The sequence below is a fragment of the Callionymus lyra genome, chromosome 16, assembly GCF_982586985.1.
Source record: "Callionymus lyra chromosome 16, fCalLyr1.hap1.1, whole genome shotgun sequence".
Classification (NCBI taxonomy): Eukaryota; Metazoa; Chordata; class Actinopteri; order Syngnathiformes; family Callionymidae; genus Callionymus; species Callionymus lyra.
In genome coordinates this window covers 10,261,208-10,288,416 of record NC_141833.1, presented here as the reverse complement: position 1 = coordinate 10,288,416, position 27,209 = coordinate 10,261,208, and the positions used below count along the sequence as shown (strand labels likewise).

The 27,209-nt window shown below is 35.8% G+C and overlaps 1 protein-coding gene across 2 annotated transcripts; it reads right to left on the bottom strand.

Moving 5' to 3' along the window:
- Positions 1-7,331: 7,331 nt before the first annotated feature.
- LOC148063608 (C-C motif chemokine 4 homolog) lies at positions 7,332-8,200 on the bottom strand. Of its 2 annotated transcripts, XM_087811373.1 has the most exons (4): positions 7,869-8,200; positions 7,697-7,811; positions 7,490-7,635; positions 7,332-7,404 (listed from the first exon to the last, which is right to left on the bottom strand). In XM_087811373.1, exons 1-4 carry the CDS (start codon positions 7,978-7,980, stop codon positions 7,382-7,384), a joined length of 396 nt encoding a protein of 131 aa, XP_087667499.1. In that variant the 5' UTR covers positions 7,981-8,200; the 3' UTR covers positions 7,332-7,381. The 2 variants fall into 2 exon arrangements, with proteins under 2 accessions (XP_087667499.1, XP_087667498.1); XM_087811372.1 differs by having other exon boundaries at positions 7,332-7,635.
- Positions 8,201-27,209: the final 19,009 nt, after the last annotated feature.

The window sequence follows — 27,209 nt, the reverse complement described above, 5'->3', positions numbered from 1 at the left end:
CAACTGTTTAAAAATAAAGTTCTATCTTCTTGTTTAAAGACCGTTTAAAATAAAATAGACCTTCACAAAAGTAGTAGGAGTGTAAGAAGAAAATGGTGATATGATATGTTTCATGAAACAGAAGTTGGGATACAATATATTTCAATACTGTAGGAACAAGGATATTTTCGTAGTATTGTCGAGTACTTGCCTCTGGTGTAGCAGAATTTACAGACCACATGACTCTTGACAAAGTATTAACTCCTTTCATTTGTTCTGAAATCAATTTTTTCCAAACATCAGCTTTAAAAGTCGACTGTATCCTCTCATCCTCAGTCATCGCCAGGGTCTTGCGGGATTTTATTGTTTCTATACAAAGAGGACATTTCTATACTGCAATGTCGCGTCCAGAACAACAACTACTACTACCACCACTACCACTACCATTACCACTACCACTACCACTACCACTACCACTACCACTACCACTACTACTACTGGTACTACTACTACTACCACTACTACAACTACTACTACTACTACTACCACTACTACTACTACTACTACCACTACTACCACTACTACTACCACTACTACTTCTACCACTACTACCACTACTACTACCACTACTACTGCCACTACTACTTCTACTACTACTACTACTACCACTACCACTACCACTACTACTACTGGTACTACTACTACTACCACTACTACAACTACTACTACTACTACTACTACCACTACTACCACCACTACTACCATTACCTCTACTACTAAACGTCGCTGGTGGTAACAAATATAAAACATCTGAATCAGTAACTTTTATTGCCAGTGTTGTAATGAAAATATAGGTTTTTTTGGTGGTAAATACGTATAAAATATATATATTTTAACTATGATAACAATAAGTATGATTTGAAAGCCAATACAATTTGGGAAAAATCTTAATAATAACTTGTACAACAAAAATAAACGATAGATAACATTCTGTTTAATATCAAAGCGTTGAAAAATATCTTGAAAAATATTATGACATTTCCTTCCTTTCTTCATCTTTATGTTTTTGTTCCAGCATACTATGGCTACCCTGAAAGCTAATGTTGCAATGTCAAACATTGCAAGATAAACAAAGAGTAATCTTAATCTCTTCTGTCATTGAACACAGCAGCCAAACATCAATCAACAAAAGGATGTATGTGTCGAGGAGATTTACATTAGCAGCGTCTCTTCAATATCTGAATCCAGCCTTTTATCACGAGATAAACATGAATAAAAAAAAAAAAAGTCTTTGATTCCATTAGCGCTGGAACGTCGGTGTGTCTTTCAAAGAGACGTGGCAATGATAACAAGCTGTGTTTAAAGGAGGATTAGCAGGGATTAGACTGTCAAAACAGATTATCACGTTACCGAATAAGAAGTTACATTACATGCCGTCAATATATGCAAACGCACAGACGAGAGGTTGAAACCAGATTAACCAACACCACTTTACACTGGGAACGTTGCCTTTTAGATGGTGTTTCGCTTACTAAGTGACTCTCGGATAAACAGCGCCCTCCGAAGGCCACTCGAGACACTGCACCTTGATTGGAACAATAGCAGTTTTCCCTGAGAATCTAAAGGAGGACGAGATGGAAGAGGAATCACAAGAGGGTTAAATCTGGACAAAGAATGACTCGTCATTTCTTAATCCATCACCAAATGGCAGCAGCTCAGAATAATCCAAATGATTGAGTTGCTCGAAGCAACGTGGAGATGACTCAGCTGTGCAGGCACCGTTGTTGTGTTCAACGTTTGAAGATGAATTGTTGATGTTTGAACAAGAACAACAATCGTTTGTCTTCTATTTTTGAAAACTTTTGTATTTTTAAATGTCTCATCAATATTGTGTTGATTTAGAGAGTGGTAACCATATCATGGTAACTACCACTACTACTGTACTACTGGAGTAGTGGAAGTAACTACTACTAATACTGCCACGTCTACCAATACCAATACTAATACTACTACCACTAAAACTACCACTATACTGTGCTACTACTGCTGCTGCTTCTACTACCACTACTACTACTACTACTACTACATTAGTGTTAGTGACTACTGCTGCTGCTACTACTTCTACTTCTACCATTACTACCACTACTAATACTGTAGTAGTGGTAGTAACTACTAGTACTTCTACCAATACCAACACTAATACTACTACCAATACAAACATCAACAACAACAACTACGACTATGACTACAACTACGACTACGACTACTACTTCTACTACAGTAGTGTTAGTGACTACTACTGCTGCTACTAATTCTACTTCTACTTCTACCACTACTACTACTACTAATACTGTAGTAGTCGTAGTAACTACTATTACTTCTACCACTACCATCACTATAACAACAACCACTACTATGACTACGACTACTACTACCACTTCTACTACTACTACTTCTCTAAACTTTGTATTACTAGAATCTGCAGTAGAGAAAATGCAAGAAAATTTCCTATAACTTTGAACGTGACAGGTTCGAGTTTGAGGACTTTTTTTTTACATTCTTGGATTTAAGAATGACGCTGTTATACATGTGTTTAATATAAAAACATTTTTATTTTTTTTAAATCTACTTAAAGGAAGATATATTTAACTCCATGTAACAGGCTATCTTTTTTGGATATAAATATTTGGTCACTCAAAAGAGAAAACTGTGAAAAAGTATCATGTCATTGTCTTTTTAATCTTCAAATTCTAGTCTAAAGATGCAACAACTTCATAAGCACTAAAACTATATTCGATATTAAAAAGGTTGTTTTTGCTCAATCTAAGAATATGTTTTGAATATAAAATCATTTTATTCTTCTGCCTGATCAAAAGCTCAAAGATAAAAAGAAGATTGAACATGTCTAGATACCAACATTCCAGCAGGTGGCAGGAGTGATCCAGGAGTGTACGTTTGTTTGTGTATTCGCTGAGAACAATAGAAAAGTATTCAATATCAGCCAGAAGTTTCAACTAATGTATTTATAAAGCCTGGATAATACCTTTAAATTCATATAATAATACGATGATTCGTCATTTATGACGTTTTAATTCAAACAGTGCTGTCAGTATAAACGTTATATCTCTATGTTTTATTTGAAATATAATTAATATCCCACATTAAACGTGTTTACGATTATTAAACACAACCTGGATAAATGTAGATATTCTTATAAATATTAATATCCTTATTAAATGTTTTAAAAAACACCTCCATATGTTATTATTTATAATCCATTACCGTGTTATTCAGTATAAAGAAGCTTACAACTGCAATACAATATGAAACATAAGCAGTACACAAAACGCCATTTATGTAATTGGTTAGTAAACGAACATTTTGAATACAAACAACTTTTATAAAGGTTTGAAGAAGTTAATAACTAGTTGCTAAAGTTAGCAGCTAGCACGACTTCTGACCTTAGCTAGCATTAGCTAGTATTTTTTTTTTATATGAATTAAAAACAAATAATAAATAACTTATGAAGTAACTCACATTTGGTTCTTGTTGTCAAGTTAAATAATCCACATTGACGTCCTTGGATATATTTAATTTAATATATATTTCAGACCATACACCAACTAATGGAGACGCTGTAACAGTGAGTTAGCTCGCCATCTAGTGGAGGCATCGCTGTACTGCGTTTTTAACAAGGCGTACTAAACCAATCAAACCGAGATTAAAGGAAAATAAAAAACGACTATCGTTTAATTTTAAATAAATATGAACTTGTTGAATAAATTGTAATTTTTTAAACCAAAGCTGCATCAATAACAGTGTAATAACTGCCGGGGAAACCCTGTGAAGAGCCTTAGGTTTAGCAGCAGGTCTGACTGCACTGACTGTAGTGGAATGTCTCGTTTACTGCATGTTTCTGTGGAAATAACCTTTTGCTTAACAGTGAATTAAATATGTCTCTACAGTTCTGTGTTAAATAATGAAAATCATTCATTACAGAGGAACAAACTGAAACCACAAACCACACACTATTGAAAGGAAGAAGCTGTTTCTGTGAAGATGTGTGTGAACTGTAGTTTGTGGCTCTAGTACAGGCATGTTGTAAACCTCGTGTTTATAGCTTTTTTTACAAGTTTATTTTTCCTCTAACGCTCTATAAAAATAAAAATAAACGTATATATTTTTTATGAATCAATACGCTTAAATGCAATTTAGTATGCCCTCTTTTGTTTGCATGTAAATATTAAGATAAGATAAAGTTAGATAGCAAGTTCACAGTAGAAGAAGAAATAGGATTAAACATATTAATAACAATAATAATCCGTTAACAATTGGATCTGAACATGAGTATGATTCTACACAGGGACACTTTTAATTCCTAATCTTCTATAGTGTAATTTGTTAATTCTTAGTTAATTATAAAAGAATCAAAATATACAAATTCTATCAGTTTTATTTTCCATTGTTCGGCCTCAAAAGTGAGCAGGTGGAAGCTTCCTCTACAGCCCTGTAAAGTTTCCCCTTCAAAACAAGTTGTAGTCGTGGAAAACAAAAGTGTTGCCCCCGAAAACCACAGCGCGTCGCACCTTCACCCACGTTAGCTACTAGTTTGAGTCAAGTTTCAGAGTGAATGGCATCGTTTTAATAATAGCTCCAGACTAGTCACAAACATTGAAACATACTTTAAGAAAATATGAAAACAAAAGTGAACATTTTGTTCTACGCTGCATTAAAGGCATATTTATATATATATATATATATATATATATATATATATATATATATATATATATATATATATATATATATATTTATGATGGGCCAGTGGAGCTTCATCAAGCAGTGTCATATATTTTCCAGAGAACACTAGGTGATGATGTGAGATTTCAATAGAATAGATTTTCAAAGCAATACATCATAAAGCAAAGAGTGACATCTAGTGGAAATAAGGCTTCATGAAGCTTCATCAACACGTCAATAATATCCACTACATTACTTTAGGATACTTATGGTTACTACACAACTATCTTGAATTTACTATCACAGTTTTGCTAAAATAAATACACAATGTGTTTAGATCATTGTACACCTCAGTGTACAGTAATTGTAAAGAGATTTACATCAAGAAACCAGTATTGATAAGAACAGCCTCAGGTTATTGAGGATGTTTTGACCTAATGACAAATGTTATAGTGAAGATGGATAATTGGCTGATTTACCTTTTTTTAATATCATGAAACTAGGATCCTTAAATGTATATTAAAAACCTGGACGGTCCAGAAAACTACACAACAATCTCTGACTTAAATGGGTGGATGCTCATAAATTCTCCACTAAGTTTTAAATTGTAATTGCAGTCTCAGTAAATCCCATGCATAGTTCAGCTCAGATGTTAATACTGTGTAGTACATTTTAACAGTTTTAAATATTCTCTAAAATTGTACAAAATCACTTAATGGAGACTTTCTCTGCTTATATTTTGGCCAAGTTTCCTGGGTTTATTGCAAAAGAGATAAAGGTTGAATAATATTTTAACGTGAAGCATCAAATCACACTAGACAGTATTTTAATATTTATTAAACCTGTAATTCTATTGTTTGAGATTTTTACTATGATAGTAATATTCTTTATACATGATATAAAAATAAATCTGTAGATTAAGGACATAAACAGTGTTTTCCACAGAACACAAAAAGTACACAATGATAATAAGCATTATACTTTGACTATAAATATATATCTTAAAATGTATTACCGAAGCATTTTTGGTGTATTTATAAGAGGAACCGAGTGCCTGCCATGTCGTCTTTACCACACACTTTCCCTCGAGTTATAGAGGATGTGGCTCATGTGGTTCAAATGTCAAATGATTCGTTTTAAGTTAAAACAATTCCTTGAAGAAGTGTTAAGACCACAGTGTCAGACGACACCCACCACTGTGTCTCCACTGCGTTCTATCACACGGTCAATAACTTGAAAAATATTAGTTATATTTTAAACTTATATTTTTCAAGGTATTGACCGTTAGTTTCATTAAGTCAATACACAGTGATTATACTTTCCTCAAGTTCTACGCCGACGACACACGACTGTTTGTTGCCTTAAAGGAAACTAGTACTTTATTAAACTTGTCATCAGTGAAATTCAAGAATTGATTTTTATTGCATTAAATATTAAATAGTTTTGATGATAATAATAGTTATAGATTTATAATAATAAGTAAGATGTTGTTTATGATAGTAATTAATCATTAATCAACATACATCCTAAAATGTTACACCAACTTTGATAGTCGCAGATGATCAAATATGTCCGAATAAAATTGAAAGATATGTAAAAATGCTTGTCTTTATGAAACTAATTGACCACAGTGAGTTTAAAGTCAGCAGAGGACGCTTCACTTTCACTTTATTCACTTCCTGTCACTTGAAGTGTCTCTTATAACAGTCAACTCTGACTTTACATAAGTAAGTAAGTAAGTAAGTAATATTTAAGTTTATATTATGACCTTATTCGTGTATATTTTTTTGTTGAAAATTTTGAAAAAATAGTTTTTTTTAAGTGACTTCGAATCAAACACAAAATCTAAGGTTTAAAGCAGATATTTGTCTTCTTGTATTCTTACAAAGAGCTAAAGTCTTTTGAGTGAGAACTACAAACTCTTGAGGTATTTATCTGGAATACATCTCAGTTCCAGTTCATCTCTTTATGAAGGAGAAAAGTAAATATTACAAAATGGCGTCCGAAGAGCTCCGAAGAAACTCATGATTCACAACCTCAGTGTGGTCTTTAAAAAATATAATTATTATTATTTTTTTTGAAAAATGTCTGTATTTGCTGTGGATAATTTGGAGAAAAAAACAAATTTAAACAATAAAGTTATACCTTACCTTACCTTACCTTAATGAGGAAATAGAACAAATACACTTTTTATGGTTTGTTTTACAAAACTTACTTTTGAACGTTAAATAAGGATAACTTTGATTTTTGGCTTTAAACTTCTGTTATTTGTACCAATGTTTATTGCTGTTATTATTGAGATTGTTTTTTTAATTACTTATATTCTTCATTTATTATTGTTGTATTAGTGGTTTTATTTATTATTTATTTAGTTATTAATTTGATTATTTGTACTGTTTGTGTTAATAGTAAGTTAGTAATAATGACCCCCCATGTGGGAAGAATAAAAAGGAATATCTTAACTTATCTTAACCACAAACGTGTAATTATATGTAATTACATCGGTTATAAAAAGCAAGACAAGCTCAACTGATCCGAGGACAGAAATAAACCTACACAATAATAGCACGACACGTCGGGTCGAGGTCTTCGAGGAAATAAAAAGTCAGGGATGAGCTTCAGAAAAACATATTTATTAACACGTCACGATCATGTCGGTCAGTTACAGCCGGTGTTTGGCGACCCCTGCAACAAAACAGCCATTAGTTTTTATTTCTCTGTCTCCTCCGGGATGTCCCCCCTCTCTTCTTCTTCCTCCTCCTCAAGTTACTTTTCACTTTATCGCGAGAAGCTCCCGCTGACACGGCGGCACCGGAGGTCACGAGTTCGACTCCTTCGTCGACTCTTCGCATCGCCTTCTTAACCCAAGAGCTCTTCGGGTCGGAGCAGATCTTTATTCCTTTTATGGTCACGAACCTGCAGATGAAGATGTCGGTCAGTATAAAATAATCAAACGTTTGATTTGTTTTCGACTTACACTATGGATTTGAAATCACAAAGGGTCTCCGACTCGATGGTGTAACTCTTGATTCCGAAGGGAATCTTGCGTTTCTGATACCACGCGACGCAACATTGTTTTCGCGGTCCATGTGCTGCAAGACAAGAGATTCAAGATCCGTTCCCTGCATCACGCGTCAAAAGCTACTCACTTGCAGAGCTTGCAGAGCCGGTCCAGCAGGTGAGCAGCAGCAGCACAGTGACCAGGTGGAAGTTCATCTTCAGATCTGGAAAGAGCTCGAGCGTCTGTCGACTCTTATGCATCACGAACCCCTGCAGCTCTTTTTTTTTTTTTTTTTTTTTTCCGTTGTTCCGTCCCTCGACTGAGAACAAAAGCGTGACATGAAGCGGAAACGTACGACACGGAGAGACCCTTCACCACGAGCCCACAGACTCTCCACGATCTTCACTTTCACACTCACTGCTGATGTGTCTGAGCGAAGCCACACTTATGCAACTAAGAAACATACTTGTAAAATACACGTTATTTCTGTGTATTATCTTAAACAATCTTTGTTTAAGCTCACATTTGAATATCTTGAATGAAAAACAACTTCATACACAAAAAAACAAATGTTTATTAATTTCTAGTTTTAACTTTACTTTAATTCCTACTTTATGCAATGTTTTATTTCAATTTATCATCTTACAAGCAAAACTGAACCACCAACCTTGACCAATAACTTACGTTTTGATATAATTCTTGTTTTTATAATTGGATAAAAATAACCTGCATCATCTGTTGTTGTGGTACTTTTTTAAATTGAACTTAACCCTTGTGTTATCTAAGGTGTTGTCTCTGGGTCAAGGTGACCCGAAAGGCCCGAAAAGAAATGTGTTTGTAGTATCCCTTGTTGTGTTGTCTCAGGGTCAAGAAAACAAATGTAATTGTTTTATCCTTTGTGTTGCTTTTGATTCAAGGTGAAAGACTTCCATCGCATATTTATTTCTGGAAGCCTTGACCCAAAAGCGACAAAAGGATAAAACAAAGGAATCTGTTTTCGAGGCTTTGGGTCACCTTGACCCTGAGATAACAAGGGTTAAGGGTTAATATTTCACAGACTTCATTGCTGGCAAAGATCATGCTATTACCTTGATATGTCAAACCTTCTATCTCAGCAAAAGAGAAGGATTCACTTTTTTTTTTTAAATGTTACATATTTTTCATTAAAATTTGAGAGAATTTGGTCTTTTTGTAGTTCAGCTCATGGAAAATGAAATCTATATCAAAGTGTATATTTTTCAATTGAAAAATAAATCATATCGTGTTATAATAATCAAAACTTTAGTCATGTTGTTAAATAAATTAAAATGCTAATGATCAAGGTTGGTGCTTCAGTTTTGCATATAATGTGATTTAATAGAAAAATTTAGATCTAAGTAAAATATAATGTATATTTTATTTTTTATATATAATGAGTTGACTGAAAAATATAAAGGTCAGTTTAGCCAATATTCAGAAATAATATGTGTATTTTATGTTATTAGGATTGTGTATCGACAAGAGTCTGACAATATGATACTTCACATCACGGGGCAACAATACAATGCATTGTGATACTGTAGTAACAAGGATATATGTGTAGTAGTGCGAGTACTTGACTCTGGTGTCTTAGAATTTAAAGACCACATGACTCTTGAAGTCGTAACTGCTTTTTTTGTATCTTGAAACTAAAATATGTCCAAACATCAGCTTTAAATGCTGCTGGAGTCGCCTGTATCCTCTCGTCCTCAGTCATCATCGGGATTTCATTGTAGTTGTGGTTGACGTAATAAATGCTCGGAGATTTAACTGCAACACAAATATAAACACATTCCTTGAATATGTGCACGGTAATTGTAAATTAAAAAAATATATATATATTTTACACACATTTTATTAAAATGTCAACCATAAAATAACTTTGATCGATTGATTTGAAAACCAAAAAAATGTATACAGTGCTGTTGAAAACTGATGTAGTGAAAAAAAACATACCGATATATCAATGGAGGATATTTTGTCACACCATTGTAAGGTAAGGTAAGGTAAGGTAAAACTTTATTGATGAAATTGTTTTTTTCCAATAGCTACAGAAAATACAGCAATTTTTCATGAAAAATAAAAAATAAATCAAAATAAAATAAGAATAAGAACATAAATAGAAAGATAACACAATCTAAGTCTAAAGACAAATAATTCTCTATTTCATTGTAGTATTAATACGAAAAATAAATCAGGATCTCGATTTTTAATGTATTTTTTTCCTGAAAAACCTTAATTACTTTATCCTTCAAATCTAGATTTGTGTTTGTCGAACTATTTTTCAACGTCATGATTGTTTGTTCGGACGCTGAAATCTCATTATTTTCGTCCTCGCCTGAGTTTAACGAACGAAATAGAAGAAACAATGAAGAGAAACACGTATCATTACTAGCATTACCTTAAACTACATCATCCTCCTGCTGATACTTTTGAGACGACTCCGTGGTCACATGTTCGCATCCCAAACATCTCCAGCTCCTTCTTCACAGCGACCCGTCTGTGGATTATTCATCCCTCGCTTCTTCATTAGTCTCTCCCGGGCAGAGCCGTCGCTCGTCCGACAGCATCGCTGATGGGAATTAAGTTTCCTTAAGAAGCCGGCGAGCGGAATATTGCGTCGCTGCAAATCACGATCAATAAACTCTTAATATCCTCGTCCAGTATCGACCACGTTCGGGAGCGAGGATCACGGCGGCGGGCATTCACACGAGGCGAGACGGGACAGGAAGTGGAATGTCTTAAATTATTTCACATAGTAACATAAAAAACACTAATAAAACTATGAATATCTTCTAGAATATTCATTTTAAGGCACCATTCGTTCCATTATCGCCTGGTACTTTCAGCAAACTGCAGATGTGTGAGCCGCCTCATGGTGGCAGCACTGAGCGCTCTCATGAATGTTAGTTCTCTGAGACGTGTCACCGGAGAAGCTAAAGGTGAAGCACCGAGATAACACATACCTCCACCAAGGAGCTCATCTACCTCCGTACGAACCCAGCGTTTGATAAAATTCAGTAAACAACTTAAATATTCAAGGATTGTGCTGTATTTTTTTCGCTTAAAAAATAAATCATATCGTTATACAATAATCAAAACTTTAGTCATATTTTTAAGTAAATTAAAATGCCAATCATCAATGTTTGGTGGTTTAGTTTTGCATATAATGTGATTTAATAGAAAAATTGAGATCTAAAGAAATATATTTTATACAAGTTGATACAACCTAAAAACAAATTAAGTACACAATGTGTTTTTTAAGGAAGTGTATGAGGTCGTGTGTCTCATTTAAGATTTTCAAACGTTAACTTAAAACTATAAAGGAAAGTTCAGACAATATTCAGAGGTAATTTGTGTATTTTTTTGTATTTAATATATATTAGGATCGTGTATCGACAATCATCTGGCGATACGATACACAATAAAGGGTCAACAATATGATACATTGTGATACTGCATGAACAAGGATATATTCATAGTATTGTCGAGTACTTGACTCTGGTGTTGCTGCATTTACAGACCACATGACTCTTCACAAAGTCGTAACTTCCTTTGTTTTGAAATCAAAATTGACTGTATCCTCTCGTCCTCAGTCATCACCGAGATGTGCTTTAGTTGTGGTTGAAATGTTTTTGTGGTATCTCTTGTGTTGTTCTTTGGGTCAAAGGTGACTCGAAAGGCCTGAAAACAAATGTGTTTGTGGTATGCCTTGTGTTGTCTCTGGGTCAAGGTGACTCGAAAGGCCTGAAAACAAATGTTTTTGTGGTATCCCTTGTGTTGTCTCTGGGTCAAGGTGACTAGAAAGGCCTGAAAACAAATGTTTTTGTTGTATCCCTTGTGTTGTCTCTGGGTCAAAGGTGACTCGAAAGGCCTGAAAACAAATGTGTTTGTGGTATGCCTTGTGTTGTCTCTGGGTCAAGGTGACTCGAAAGGCCTGAAAACAAATGTTTTTGTGGTATCCCTTGTGTTGTCTCTGGGTCAAGGTGACTAGAAAGGCCTGAAAACAAATGTTTTTGTGGTATCCCTTGTGTTGTCTCTGGGTCAAAGGTGACTCGAAAGGCCTGAAAACAAATGTTTTTGTGGTATCCCTTGTGTTGTCTCTGGGTCAAGGTGACTAGAAAGGCCTGAAAACAAATGTTTTTGTTGTATTCCTTGTGTTGTCTCTGGGTCAAGGTGACTCGAAAGGCCTGAAAACAAATGTTTTTGTTGTATCCCTTGTGTTGTCTCTGGGTCAAAGGTGACTCGAAAGGCCTGAAAACAAATGTGTTTGTGGTATGCCTTGTGTTGTCTCTGGGTCAAGGTGACTCGAAAGGCCTGAAAACAAATGTGTTTGTGGTATGCCTTATGTTGTCTCTGGGTCAAGGTGACTCGAAAGGCCGGAAAACAAATTTGTTTGTGGTATCCCTTGTGTTGTCTCTGGGTCAAGGTGACTCGAAAGGCCTGAAAACAAATGTTTTTGTGGTATCCCTTGTGTTGTCTCTGGGTCAAGGTGACTAGAAAGGCCTGAAAACAAATGTTTTTGTGGTATCCCTTGTGTTGTCTCTGGGTCAAGGTGACTCGAAAGGCCTGAAAACAAATGTGTTTGTGGTATGCCTTGTGTTGTCTCTGGGTCAAGGTGACTCGAAAGGCCTGAAAACAAATGTGTTTGTGGTATGCCTTGTGTTGTCTCTGGGTCAAGGTGACTCGAAAGGCCTGAAAACAAATGTGTTTGTGGTATGCCTTATGTTGTCTCTGGGTCAAGGTGACTCGAAAGGCCTGAAAACAAATGTGTTTGTGGTATGCCTTGTGTTGTCTCTGGGTCAAGGTGACTCGAAAGGCCTGAAAACAAATGTGTTTGTGGTATCCCTTGTGTTGTCTCTGGGTCAAGGTGACTAGAAAGGCCTGAAAACAAATGTTTTTGTTGTATCCCTTGTGTTGTCTCTGGGTCAAGGTGACTCGAAAGGCCTGAAAACAAATGTGTTTGTGGTATGCCTTGTGTTGTCTCTGGGTCAAGGTGACCCGTTGTATCCCCTCAGCTCTCCCTCGCTCCGTCTCGCTAACATGTCGCTTGTAGAATGTCAACTTAACAGAATCTCATTTGAGAAAACTCAAATTCCAATTAATATTCCAATCAAGCAACTCATCGACGAATCATTTCCTGGGAGGGCGGGAGTTGAAAGGCACGCGACCTCTTGACCTTTCCATCAATCTCCTCATTATTGACCCGAGAGCTCTGACGCCGGATCAACTGTCCATTTAGAGGCGTCGTCAATAATGGACTGAAGGCGACGGCATTAGCGTCCACATTAGCATAGTGAGGGGATCTGGACCTGCGAGAGCGACCGGACCCGCCCGGCGCCTCCGGCTCACGCTCCAGAGGACACGGCAGCGCGTGGCGTCCAATCAATGAGCGCCTTAATTATAGCGGCCCCGGGGCCCGCGGCTCTTCACGGTCGGGAGGCACCGCAGCTGATCTGATGGTTTCAGATGGACTGGGTTTTCAGCGCCTCAGTGACTCGCCTGCTTGGAAGCAGGTCGTCTTTTCATTGAAATATTGACATTAGAAAATGTGCTTAAGCCCCGCCCACTGAATACACTTCATTTTTCTGGAGATGAAATCTCTTTAATGATAATCACGCCCACTCGGCTGTGATTGATCAAACCTCAAGGTTTGTCAGTAATCCTCTAAGTCTCCGCCTCCAAGTGCCTCGTTGTATAAACAAAGCAGGGTGTGATTAGGGGAGTAAAGCCCATTATTATGTCATAATGGCTCTCGTAACCTCTTGTTCGCCATGATTTCAGACGAAGGACATCTTGTGAGTGAGACAGGAGAGTCGGGTTTACATGTAAGTTGACCTTTACAGTTGATTTATGGAAGTATTATTGAATAACCTTCATGTTTGGCTTCAGATTATGGAAAATAGTTCATCACTTGGTGGGTGAAGAACGATCGTGGGTCATTCGTGAGCTCCTAAAATATGTAAACGTTTGAAAAAAATTGTATTTGAAAGGAAAAAAAAGCGGTTAATGGCTGTTTTTAATGACAATTTAATTTATTTTTTGTAATAACATGAACAATTAATTAAGTCTAGAAATCCTGTACATACAGGGGCCATGAAGTACAAAACAAACCTACAAATAAAATTTGCAAATCGTATATTTTTTAAGAAATGCTCATTTTGTTTGGGAGATGGAAATTTGTTTCAGAGTTTGTAAATCTGTTTCTGGAAATTTTAAGTTTGATTCAGGAGTTTGAAAATGTGCAGTTCTGGGCCAGCGACCATTTTACTTACGGTACTTTTTCTGGCCAACAGTGTTTTTGAAATGACTTAAACCTTTGCAGGAGCCAGGTTCTCATGCAGGCAACTTCACACATGATTTTAATATCATATCTTTTAGCTCTTTTCAGTAGCTTACCACCCTATTATTATTATTAGTATTATTGTTAGGAGAAAATACTAACTTATACAAAGAATACTAAGAAAAAAATAGCTTTGAAACATGTTTTAAATGAGTTTTCTCAAAGCTCTCAAACAAGAAACGAGTTAACAAAACTACTACACTCGAGGAGCTCCTCAATATTCCGCCATCGTCCAGCGAGAGCAGCAACATACGTTCATTCATTTATTCATATCCTGTGTATCTGTTGCCAGGCTGCAGGGGCCAAACACCTCGCAGCCAAAATCGAAATATAATTACGGAGCACGCTTGGAAAAACCCGGAATGAAAAGAAGAACCGGGACCAGGTTAGCTCATCATAATTACAAAACACTTCGACTCGGCTCATCTCTGCAGAGAAGCACATCTGTTGGACTGTGTCGAGGCTGAGGAGGGTTTTGAACGTCCTTGGACTTGCTGGTTCTGATCCCAGATGCTCAGGCAGAGGTGGGCGACGACATGAGGGCCACATTATATACTGTGACTGTTGTCAGGGGCCGTCCAGGCTAAAGTAAAAAACAACACGAGAGAGAAAAAAAAAAAAAAGAATATCACCAAAAATAAACCTGATGCAATATATATATTAACAACTGATTAAAACATGATGGAAAATAACTTTATTTTCTAAATATGATCTGAATATTCACTTAAAATATATTGAGGGACGAGAAATGTAAGAAAATAACTATTACTGGTATCCCTTATGTTGTCTCTGGGCTAAGGCCCGAAAACAAATGTGTTTGTGCTATCCCTTGTATTACCTCAGGTTTAAGGTGACACAAAGGTCCAAAAACAAATGTGTTTGTGGCATCCCATTTGTTTTGTCTCGGGGTCAAGGTGACCCGAAGGCCCGAAAACAAATTTGTTTGTGGTATCCGTTGTGTTTTCTGTGGGTCAAGGCCCGAAATCAAATGTGTTTGTGGTATCCCTTGTGTTACCTCATGGTCAAGGTGACCCGAAAGTCCAAAAACAAATGTGTTTGCGGTATGTGTTGTATTGTCTTTGGGTCAAGCTGACCCGAAGGCCCGGAAGCAAATGTGTTTGTGGTATCCCTTGAGTTGTCTCTGGGTCAAGGCCTGAAAACAAATGTGTTTGTGGTATCGCTTATGTTGTCTCTGGGTCAAGGTGACCCGAAGGCGCAGAAAAAAATGTGTTTGTGGTATCCCTTGTGTTATCACTGGGTCATGGCCTGAAAACAAATGTGTTTGTGGTATCCCTTGTGTTGTCTCTGGGTCAAGGTGACCGGCATTTGGAAATATTGACACCGCTTCATGAAGCTTCATCAGACCATCACTACTGTATACGTGTACATAGAACATAGTTCTCTTGGTAGAACTGAAGTCTCAACATGAACTGGATTTTAAGGCAATAACCAGAAGAGTCTTGATGAAGATCCTTGTTTCATCTTTAAATAGGACCCCAGAGGAGACCAGCGGCACCATTAGTCAAATCCAAGTCCAGGTTAATGTAACAAGCCACTCCTTAATCACGCATGTGTAATAAGAGTGATGGATGGTTGGAACATGGAGGTCAGATGAACACACATGTTCAGAGAAGTGAAGCGGAGGTTGTTAAACTATTATCACCTTGAAAGAACAACATTTACAGCGAAGCATCCGACATTTAGTTTTCTCTGTCATTACACAAGCATAAATAAACAATAGTTGATGATTCAAAGTGAGGAGAAAACTTAAGGAAAACTTCCTATTTTCCATTTTTTCAATGGGTTGAGGAATGATCTGAAATATTGTTATTACTAATTCAAATAAAATCATTAGATGATCGTACAGGTTTCCCCCAAAAAAATTGACATCATTGTTAGTCCATACTGGAGAAACTAAATCAGGTCTGGAAAAAAGTGCGATTTGGTGGCCATAGAGGTATTTTGATTGTATTTACATGGTTCTTATGAGGTCAGAATTATTATTATTGTTTAACAGTTATGTAATGAATACATCCTATTTAACTTGTTTTATTTAGGACTTAATTTTCCCTTTGCTTTATGGATATATATTAAAATACAGTCAACACATCTTGAATATATATATATATATATATATATATATAAATAGTAAGTAACTAAGTAAGTAAGTAAGTACGTAAGTAATTTATATTTATATATATATATATATATATATATATATATATATATATATAATCAGGCTATCTTAACTAACAGATTTGTCTTATTTGTGTCCTTGTTTCTCAAGAATATTTTAATTTTAAGACTTATTAATCCTCCCTTTTCTCTTCTGGCTTGACGGCCCCTAACAGCATTTAGATCATATAATGAGGCCCCTTCAGAATTTAAACTCCAACCTCTTACTAGAAATGATAATGAAAAACTATTTCATTTGGACATCAAATGTTTTATAACCGATACATTTGAATTTGGGACAACCCTCTATCTTATCGCATCTTTCTTCTGCACTACTTATATCATCCGGTAGATGGCGCCCTCTCTCCTTATACAGGGAGCTCCATGGCAATCGAACGACATCAGCCCCTCAGGCTGCTGCTGACATTACTCTCCTCTCACAGTAAGTTGCGAGGATAAACAGAAAAGATCAGCTGCTTTTGAATGTTTTATGTCTTTTACTCCAGACCTTCCTGAACAAATACTCTCTGGTTTATTGTGTCACAGACACTGATATTCGTCTCTATTTGTAGCTTCTTTCCAGACATAGGGAATCATCAGGAAAACTTCCTCTCCTCCTCTCTTCCTCTCTTCCTCTCTTTCTCTCTTTCTCTCTTTCTCTCTTTCTCTCTTTCTCTCTTTCTCTCTTCCTTTCTTCCTCTCCTCCTCTCTTCCTCTCTTCCTCTCCTCCTTTCCTCCTTTCCTCCTCCTCTCTTCCTCTCCTCCTCTCTTTCTCCCTTTCTCCCTTTCTCTCTTCCTCTCTTCCTCTCCTCCTCTCCTTCTCTCTTCCACTCTTCCTCTCCTCCTCTCTTCCTCTCTTCCTCTCCTCCTCTCTTTCTCTCTTTCTCTCTTCCTCTCTTCCTCTCTTCCTCTCTTCCTCTCCTCCTCTCTTCCTCTCTTCCTCTCTTCCTCTCCTCCTCTCTTCCTCTCTTCCTCCAGCTCTTCTGCTATTCTCTCCTCTGATGGGTTAAGCAGGGTCACATCAAAGCCGTAATCCTTAAATGTGCTCGGAGAGAGAGAGTCCGGGGCCTCCTGTTCGAGCCAGATTATTCTGGGGTTCCTGACCTCTGGGTGATGAGCGGGGGCCCCAATGTTTGGAAACACGGGCACTCGTCTTTTGTCTTTGCCGCCCAGCAGGGGGGCTCGGAAACCGAGGGCCTCCTTTGCCGGTCCGACGCCCCGGAGTCGCTGAGTAAAGCAGCTGGTCGGGTTGGCGAGTAAAAAAAAACATTGATCTCCGGAGCCCCCTTCGGTGGAGCTTTCGATCGGGGCCCCGCTGGAGTGTATCTGCTTGATCAGATGTTTTTGGATAAGAGAGAAACCTTCAATGGGTGTGTGAAGGTGTGACTGAGGTATTGATCGTCCATGACACCACGCTATGGATCCACAGCAGCTGCTTGTAGAAGCTGATCGCGGAGGAAACCAAGAGTTTTCCAGGAAAGAAAAATGCCTTCAAATTTCTTCTCCGGAGGAGGTTTTTGGACGATGTGTGTGTGTGTGTGTGTGTGTGTGTGTGTGTGTGTGTGTGTGTGTGTGTGTGTGTGTGTGTGTGTGTGTGTGGGTCAAAGGCTGGTGGGCCGGCGGGGGGACCTGAGCCGTTTCTAATTTGAGACTCGCAGATCAATCACCGATAGCTGATTGGATACAGTGGCCTCGACCTCATGGTTCAGGAGTTCAGGTCGGTGAACTTTATCAGATTTGATCCTTCCTATGAGAAGTAAAGATCATCTTTATTTTTGTCCAAACAACGGTGTTCGGCTCTGACAGCAGCAGGGAACAGGTTTACTGTCTCGAACCAAGAAATTTTGCTTTTTTTTCTTTCAAACTCCCTTCGTTGACCTTCCACGGCGCTGAGTCAAGGGTCTGTAATTACATCTCCTGAGGGACCACATTATGTAAGGTGACTGTTTTGAGGAGGCTCCGAGTTAAAAGTACGGTGGCCCAGAAGGACCAAACAGACTTACAAACCCTGAAACAAAATGACAATTTCCTGAAATAAATCCACAAACTCTAAAGAAAAAAATGGAAATGTCCAAAATTTCTTTCTCTATTTTCTTTTTTTTTACCGACTATTTAATTTTGTTACCGACTATTTAATTTTGTTACAGACTACTTAATTTTGTTAACGACTATTTCATTTTGTTACCGACTATTTCATTTTGTTAACGACTATTTCATTTTGTTACCGACTATTACATTTTGTTACCGACTGTTTAATTTTGTCACAGACTATTTAATTTTGTTACCGACTATTACATTTTGTTACCGACTATTACATTTTGTTACCGACTATTTCATTTTGTTACCGACTATTACATTTTGTTACCGACTGTTTAATTTTGTCACAGACTATTTCATTTTGTTACCGACTATTTCATTTTGTTACCAACTATTTCATTTTGTGACAGACTATTTCATTTTGTTACCAACTATTTCATTTTGTGACAGACTATTTCATTTTGTTACCGACTATTACATTTTGTTACCGACTATTTCATTTTGTTACCGACTATTACATTTTGTTACCGACTGTTTAATTTTGTCACAGACTATTTCATTTTGTTACCGACTATTTCATTTTGTTACCAACTATTTCATTTTGTGACAGACTATTTCATTTTGTTACCAACTATTTCATTTTGTGACAGACTATTTCATTTTGTTACCGACTATTTCATTTTGTGACAGACTATTTCATTTTGTTACCGACTATTTCATTTTGTGACAGACTATTTCATTTTATTACCAACTATTTCATTTTGTTACAGACTATTTCATTTTGTTACCAACTATTTCATTTTGTGACAGACTATTTCATTTTGTTACCGACTATTTCATTTTGTTACCGACTATTACATTTTGTTACCGACTATTACATTTTGTTACCGACTATTACATTTTGTTACCGACTGTTTAATTTTGTTACCGACTATTTCATTTTGTTACCGACTATTACATTTTGTTACCGACTGTTTAATTTTGTCACAGACTATTTCATTTTGTTACCGACTATTTCATTTTGTTACCAACTATTTCATTTTGTGACAGACTATTTCATTTTGTTACCAACTATTTCATTTTGTGACAGACTATTTCATTTTGTTACCGACTATTTCATTTTGTGACAGACTATTTCATTTTGTTACCGACTATTTCATTTTGTGACAGACTATTTCATTTTATTACCAACTATTTCATTTTGTTACAGACTATTTCATTTTGTGACAGACTATTTCATTTTGTTACTGACTATTTCATTTTATTACAGACTAATTTTGTTACAGAGAATGTCAAATTAGTTTCAGGCTATTCAAAGAGTTTGTAAATGTGTTTCAAGATAATGCAATTTTCATTTGAATTTTTTTTTTCAGGGAATCACAATTGTTTTATATTTTATGGATTTGTTTCAAAGTTTGTTTTGCCATTCTGGGCCACCGTATAAATGAGACATGTTCATTTTACAATAAGTCTTGAAAAGAACATATGAACTTGTTATCATTTATTTTTTATAAACGACGATTAAAGCGACTTCCACGTTAGCTTTGTAGCGAGAGTCGACAAGCAGAAAATTGTTAGCGGTTAGCATGCTGTAGCCATGTTAAGTTGACAGCGCCACCAACTGTCATGGAGGCGACATCACTGCGATACACTTTCACTCATAACCCTGAGATCTTGACCAATCACAACGGAGCAGGCGTGGGCGGGACAGAAGCAAACACACGTCATTGTTTCAAGGCATGTTGTTGAGAATGATGTCGACACCAGGATGACGACGTCAACAGACATCATCAGCAGTGAGACGTTGCTGAGGTGAGACGGGAAACACCAGAGGTGAGGCAAATGAGAGCGAGGAGGATGAACGCGTGGCGTGAGACGGGCGGACAGACGGGTGGCGGGAGTCTGCCTGTCAATCAGATTATGAGCCAATCATTTGATATAGAATTGCTTTGACCTCAAACCCGGCGGATCACTTCTGGTGCACACGCACACACAGACGCACTCAGGATCACTCGCACACACTCGCATGGAGATAAATGTGTCTCGCTCACATCCAGCCTGGTGTTAAGTGCGCGTATTAGGTTGTATCAGCATCCATGTGTGTGAGTCTGGGAGTGTGTAAGTGAATGATGATGTGATGGATGGACGATAATGCTCATCCACTCGCCGGGCGTCGTGTCTCGCCAGACTCTCGCTCCCGATAAGACAAACTCATCATTGTATAGTTGGAGCATCTCTAGTCCCACCTTCATGTTTACCTTTTTCTATATATTAATCCTGAAGCGCCAACATTTCGCTTTTTTCTGTCTCCCCCCTGCCTCTCGCCCCGGACGACTCCCCCGCTAATGGAGATAATTTGTTTAGCAGAGAAAGTGTTTGTCCATTAGCGAGGGTTCCTCGTCCATGCCAGGAAGGACGGTGACAGATGACCCCCGACACGTATGTGACGCCCTAACTGCTGCTGTTGTGGAGGAATAACTAACCAACACCGAAGGGTTGACTTAGGAGAGGAAGAGGTTCTGTATTTTTAACAATAAAGTAAGTAAAGAATACATTTATAATAATAATAAAATAAAAATAATAAAGCTTGGTTAAGAAAGATTTGGCTTGAAGACAAAGTGTCTAGTAGTGATTGTAGTTAAAAGTTATGGTGGTTAGCAGTCACGGTAGTTAAAACTCATGGAAGTTAGCAGACATTGTAGTGAAAAAACATGGTAGTTAAAAGTAATGGTAGTTAGCAGATATTGTAGTTAAAAGTCATGGTAGTAAAATGTAATGGTAGTTAGCAGACATTGTAGATAAAAGTCATGGTAGTTAAACGTTATGGTAGTTAGCAGACATTGTAGTTAAAAGTCATGGTAGTTAAAAGTAATGGTAGTTAGCAGACATTGTAGTTTAACGTCATGGTAGTTAAAAGTAATGGTAGTTAGCAGACATTGTAGTTAAACGTCATGGTAGTTAAAAGTAATGGTAGTTAGCAGTCACAGTAGTTAAAACTCATGGAAGTTAGCAGACATTGTAGTGAAAAGTCATGGTAGTTAAAAGTAATGGTAGTTAGCAGACATTGTAGTGAAAAGTCATGGTAGTTAAAAGTAATGGTAGTTAGCAGATATTGTAGTGAAAAGTCATGGTAGTTAAAAGTAATGGTAGTTAGCAGATATTGTAGTGAAAAGTCATGGTAGTTAAAAGTAATGGTAGTTAGCAGACATTGTAGTGAAAAGTCATGGTAGTTAAAAGTAATGGTAGTTAGCAGATATTGTAGTTAAAAGTCATGGTAGTTAAAAGTAATGGTAGTTAGCAGACTTTGTAGTTAAAAGTCATGGTAGTTAAAAGTAATAGTACTTAGAAGTCATGGTAGTTAAAACTCATGGAAGTTAGGAGACATTGTAGTTAAAAGTCATGGTAGTTAAAACTCATGGAAGTTAGGAGACATTGTAGTTAAATGTCATGGTAGTTAAAAGTAATAGTAGTTAGCAGACATTGTAGTTAAAAGTCATGGTAGTTAAAAGTAATAGTACTTAGAAGTCATGGTAGTTAAAACTCATGGAAGTTAGGAGACATTGTAGTTAAATGTCATGGTAGTTAAAAGTAATGGTAGTTAGCAGACATTGTAGATAAAAGTCATGGTAGTTAGCAGACATTGTAGTTAAAAGTCATGGTAGTTAAAACTCATGGAAGTTAGGAGACATTGTAGTTAAATGTCATGGTAGTTAAAAGTAATGGTAGTTAGCAGACATTGTCGTTAAAAGTCAAGGTAGTTAAAAGTAATGGTAGTTAGCAGACATTGTAGTTAAACGTCATGGTAGTTAAAAGTAATGGTAGTTAGCAGACATTGTAGTTAAAAGTCATGGTAGTTAAAAGTAATAGTACTTAGAAGTCATGGTAGTTAAAACTCATGGAAGTTAGGAGACATTGTAGTTTAATGTCATGGTAGTTAAAAGTAATGGTAGTTAGCAGACATTGTAGATAAAAGTCATGGTAGTTAGCAGACATTGTAGTTAAAAGTCATGGTAGTAAAAAGTAATGGTAGTTAGCAGACATTGTAGTTAAAAGTCATGGTAGTTAAAAGTAATGGTAGTTAGCAGACATTGTAGTTAAAAGTCATGTTAGTTAAAAGTAATGGTAGTTAGCAGACATTGTAGTTAAACGTCATGGTAGTTAAAAGTAATGGTAGTTAGCAGACATTGTAGTTAAAAGTCATGGTAGTTAAAAGTAATGGTAGTTAGCAGACATTGTAGTTAAAAGTCATGGTACTTAGCAGACATTGTAGTTAAAAGTCATGGTAGTTAAAAGTAATGGTAGTTAGCAGAGATTGTAGTTAGCAGAGATTGTAGTTAAAAGTCATGGTAGTTAAAAGTAATGGTAGTTAGCAGACATTGTAGTTAAACGTCATGGTAGTTAAAAGTAATGGTAGTTAGCAGACATTGTAGTTAAACGTCATGGTAGTTAAAGTATTGGTAGTTAGCAGACATTGTAGTTAAACGTCATGGTAGTTAAAAGTAATGGTAGTTAGCAGAGATTGTAGTTAAACGTCATGGTAGTTAAAAATAATGGTAGTTAGCAGATATTGTCGTTAAAAGTCATGGTAGTTAAAAGTAATGGTAGTTAGCAGAGATTGTATTTAAAAGTCATGGTAGTTAAAAGTAATGGTAGTTAGCAGACATTGTAGTTAAAAGTCATGGTAGTTAGCAGAGATTGTAGTAAAACGTCATGGTAGTTAAAAGTAATGGTAGTTAGCAGACTTTGTAGTTAAAAGTAATGGTAGTTAAAAGTAATAGTAGTTAGCAGACATTGTAGTTAAAAGTCATGGTAGTTAAAAGTAATAGTACTTAGAAGTCATGTAGTTAAAACTCATGGAAGTTAGGAGACATTGTAGTTAAATGTCATGGTAGTTAAAAGTAATGGTAGTTAGCAGACATTGTAGATAAAAGTCATGGTAGTTAGCAGACATTGTAGTTAAAAGTCATGGTAGTAAAAGTAATGGTAGTTAGCAGACATTGTAGTTAAAAGTCATGGTAGTTAAAAGTAATGGTAGTTAGCAGACATTGTAGTTAAAAGTCATGGTAGTTAAAAGTAATGGTAGTTAGCAGACTTTGTAGTTAAACGTCATGGTAGTTAAAAGTAATGGTAGTTAGCAGACATTATAGTTAAAAGTCATGGTAGTTAAAAGTAATGGTAGTTAGCAGACATTGTAGTTAAAAGTCATGGTGGTTGAAAGTAATGGTAGTTAGCAGACATTGTAGTTAAAAGTCATTGTAGTTAAAAGTAATGGTAGTTAGCAGACATTGTAGTTGAAAGTCATTGTAGTTAAAGTAATGGTAGTTAGCAGACATTGTAAAACTCATGATTGTTAGCAGAGATTGTAGTTAAAAGTCATGGTAGTTAAAAGTAATGGTAGTTAAAATAATTGGTAGTTAGCAGACATTGTAGTTAAAAGTAATGGTAGTTGGCAGACATTGTAGTTAAACGTCATGGTAGTTGGCAGACATTGTAGTTAAACGTCATGGTAGTTAAAAGTAATGGTAGTTAAAAGAATTGGTAGTTAGCAGACATTGTAGTTAAAAGTAATGGTAGTTAGCAGAGATTGTAGTTAAAAGTCATGGTAGTTAAAAATAAGGATAGTTAGCAGACATTGTAGTTAAAAGTCATGCTAGTTAGCAGAAATGCTAAATAGCAGACATGGTAGTTAGCAGAAATGCTAGGTAAGAGAAATGAAAGTTAGCAGACATGGTAGTTAGCGGGCATGGTAGTAAGCAGACATTGTAGGTAAAATTCATGGAAGTTAGCAGATATGGTAGTTAAAACTCATGGTAGTTAGCTGACGTTGTAGTTGGCAGACATGGTAATTAGCAGAGATTATAGTTAGCAGCTATGGCAGTTAGCAGACATTGTAGTTAGAAGCTATTGTAGTTGGCAGAAATGGAAGTTAGCAGACATGGTAGTTGGCATGGATGGCAGTAAGCAGACTTGGTAATTAGCAGAAATTATAGTTAACAGACATGGTAGTTAGTATAAATTATAGTTAGCAGACATGGTAGTTAATAGAAATTATAGTAAGCAGACATGGTAGTTAGTAGAAATTATAGTTAACAGACATGGTAGTTAATAGAAATTATAGTAAGCAGACATGGTAGTTAGTAGAAATTATAGTTAGCAGACATGGTAGTTAGTATAAATTATAGTTAGCAGACATGGTAGTTAGCAGAAATTATAGTTAGCAGACATGGTAGTTAGCTGACATTATAGTTAGCAGATATGGTAGTTAGTAGAAATTATAGTAAGCAGACATGGTAGTTAGTAGAAATTATAGTTAGCAGACATGGTAGTTAGTAGAAATTATAATTAGCAGACATGGTAGTTAGCAGAAATTATAGTTAGCAGACATGGAAGTTAGTATAAATTAAAGTTAGCAGACATGGTAGTTAGTATAAATTAAAGTTAGCAGACATGGTAGTTAGTAGAAATTATAGTAAGCAGACATGGTAGTTAGTAGAAATTAAAGTTAGCAGACATGGTAGTTAGTATAAATTAAAGTTAGCAGACATGGAAGTTAGTATAAATTAAAGTAAGCAGACATGGTAGTTAGTATAAATTAAAGTTAGCAGACATGGAAGTTAGTATAAATTAAAGTTAGCAGACATGGTAGTTAGAATAAATTATAATTAGCAGACGTGGTAGTTAGTATAAATTAAAGTTAGCAGACATGGAAGTTAGTATAAATTAAAGTTAGCAGACATGGTAGTTAGTATAAATTAAAGTTAGCAGACATGGAAGTTAGTATAAATTAAAGTTAGCAGACATGGTAGTTAGAATAAATTATAATTAGCAGACGTGGTAGTTAGTATAAATTAAAGTTAGCAGACATGGAAGTTAGTATAAATTAAAGTTAGCAGACATGGTAGTTAGTATAAATTAAAGTTAGCAGACATGGAAGTTAGTATAAATTAAAGTTAGCAGACATGGAAGTTAGTATAAATTAAAGTTAGCAGACATGGTAGTTAGTATAAATTAAAGTTAGCAGACATGGAAGTTAGTATAAATTAAAGTTAGCAGACATGGTAGTTAGTATAAATTAAAGTTAGCAGACATGGAAGTTAGTATAAATTAAAGTTAGCAGACATGGAAGTTAGTATAAATTAAAGTTAGCAGACATGGTAGTTAGTATAAATTAAAGTTAGCAGACATGGTAGTTAGTAGAAATTATAGTAAGCAGACATGGTAGTTAGTAGAAATTAAAGTTAGCAGACATGGTAGTTAGTATAAATTAAAGTTAGCAGACATGGTAGTTAGTATAAATTAAAGTTAGCAGACATGGTAGTTAGTATAAATTAAAGTTAGCAGACATGGAAGTTAGTATAAATTAAAGTTAGCAGACATGGTAGTTAGAATAAATTATAATTAGCAGACGTGGTAGTTAGTATAAATTAAAGTTAGCAGACATGGAAGTTAGTATAAATTAAAGTTAGCAGACATGGAAGTTAGTATAAATTAAAGTTAGCAGACATGGAAGTTAGTATAAATTAAAGTTAGCAGACATGGTAGTTAGTATAAATTAAAGTTAGCAGACATGGAAGTTAGTATAAATTAAAGTTAGCAGACATGGTAGTTAGAATAAATTATAATTAGCAGACGTGGTAGTTAGTATAAATTAAAGTTAGCAGACATGGAAGTTAGTATAAATTAAAGTTAGCAGACATGGTAGTTAGTATAAATTAAAGTTAGCAGACATGGAAGTTAGTATAAATTAAAGTTAGCAGACATGGTAGTTAGAATAAATTATAATTAGCAGACGTGGTAGTTAGTATAAATTAAAGTTAGCAGACATGGAAGTTAGTATAAATTAAAGTTAGCAGACATGGTAGTTAGTATAAATTAAAGTTAGCAGACATGGAAGTTAGTATAAATTAAAGTTAGCAGACATGGTAGTTAGTATAAATTAAAGTTAGCAGACATGGTAGTTAGTATAAATTAAAGTTAGCAGACATGGAAGTTAGTATAAATTAAAGTTAGCAGACATGGTAGTTAGTATAAATTAAAGTTAGCAGACATGGAAGTTAGTATAAATTAAAGTTAGCAGACATGGAAGTTAGTATAAATTAAAGTTAGCAGACATGGTAGTTAGTATAAATTAAAGTTAGCAGACATGGTAGCATAAAACTAAGGACACACAAAGGTTAAGCATAGATGGTTTAGTTTGTTTTATTACTTTTCTCTATGAAGAAAAATACATTTTCTCGCAAACAAACTGCTGTAGTCAGCATCAAACTCATCCAGAGACTATTGACTGATTGTAAAGTTTACTTTACTATGTGCCAAAACAACAGTTCAGGAGATGCAGGATATTTCTAGCTGTGGTGGTGAAGCGTGAAGACTCTTGTGGCTTTTTTTAATGTTCACAGCGCTGCGATAAATGTCCTGACAGCATTTATTTAGAAATAAAATCTGCATTAACTTTCCACAGCAAGTCAGCCAACTTTAATGTTATTTATATTTTACTCTGGATCCTCTTTATTAATGTCACATACATTAAAGACCAACTAATGTGAAACCAACTTGACCAATCACAGAAAAGTGGGCGTGGTTATGATAAACAAGATTTAATCTCCAGAAAAAAACAAATAAAAGAGAGTTTTGTACAAACAGACACATACTGATGATACAATAGAGTCCAACACCTATTTAAGAGACACTTAGATCAACACATCAGTTGACCTTTAACCTTTTTTTCTGAATTGCTAAAAAGTACAAAACAAAATGGTTAAAAATGTATAAATTAAAATGATAAAACACATGTAACCCTAACCCTAACCCATAAGCTGCACTTTAACCAGGTCTAACATACAGTTAACGTTCACCTTCACGTACAAAGTAATTCAAAGAGTTATGAAGGTCATTTTTCATACTGACCGCGCCACT

Excerpts from the sequence above, each read along its gene's own strand:
- LOC148063608 (XM_087811372.1), bottom strand. The coding sequence starts at position 7,980 with ATGCATAAGAGTCGACAGACGCTCGAGCTCTTTCCAGATCTGAAGATG. Across the intron at positions 7,812-7,868 it reads CGGCTCTGCAAGCTCTGCAA|CACATGGACCGCGAAAACAA; the intron begins GTGAGTAGCTTT and ends CTTGTCTTGCAG. Across the intron at positions 7,636-7,696 it reads TGTGATTTCAAATCCATAGT|GTTCGTGACCATAAAAGGAA; the intron begins GTAAGTCGAAAA and ends CTTCATCTGCAG.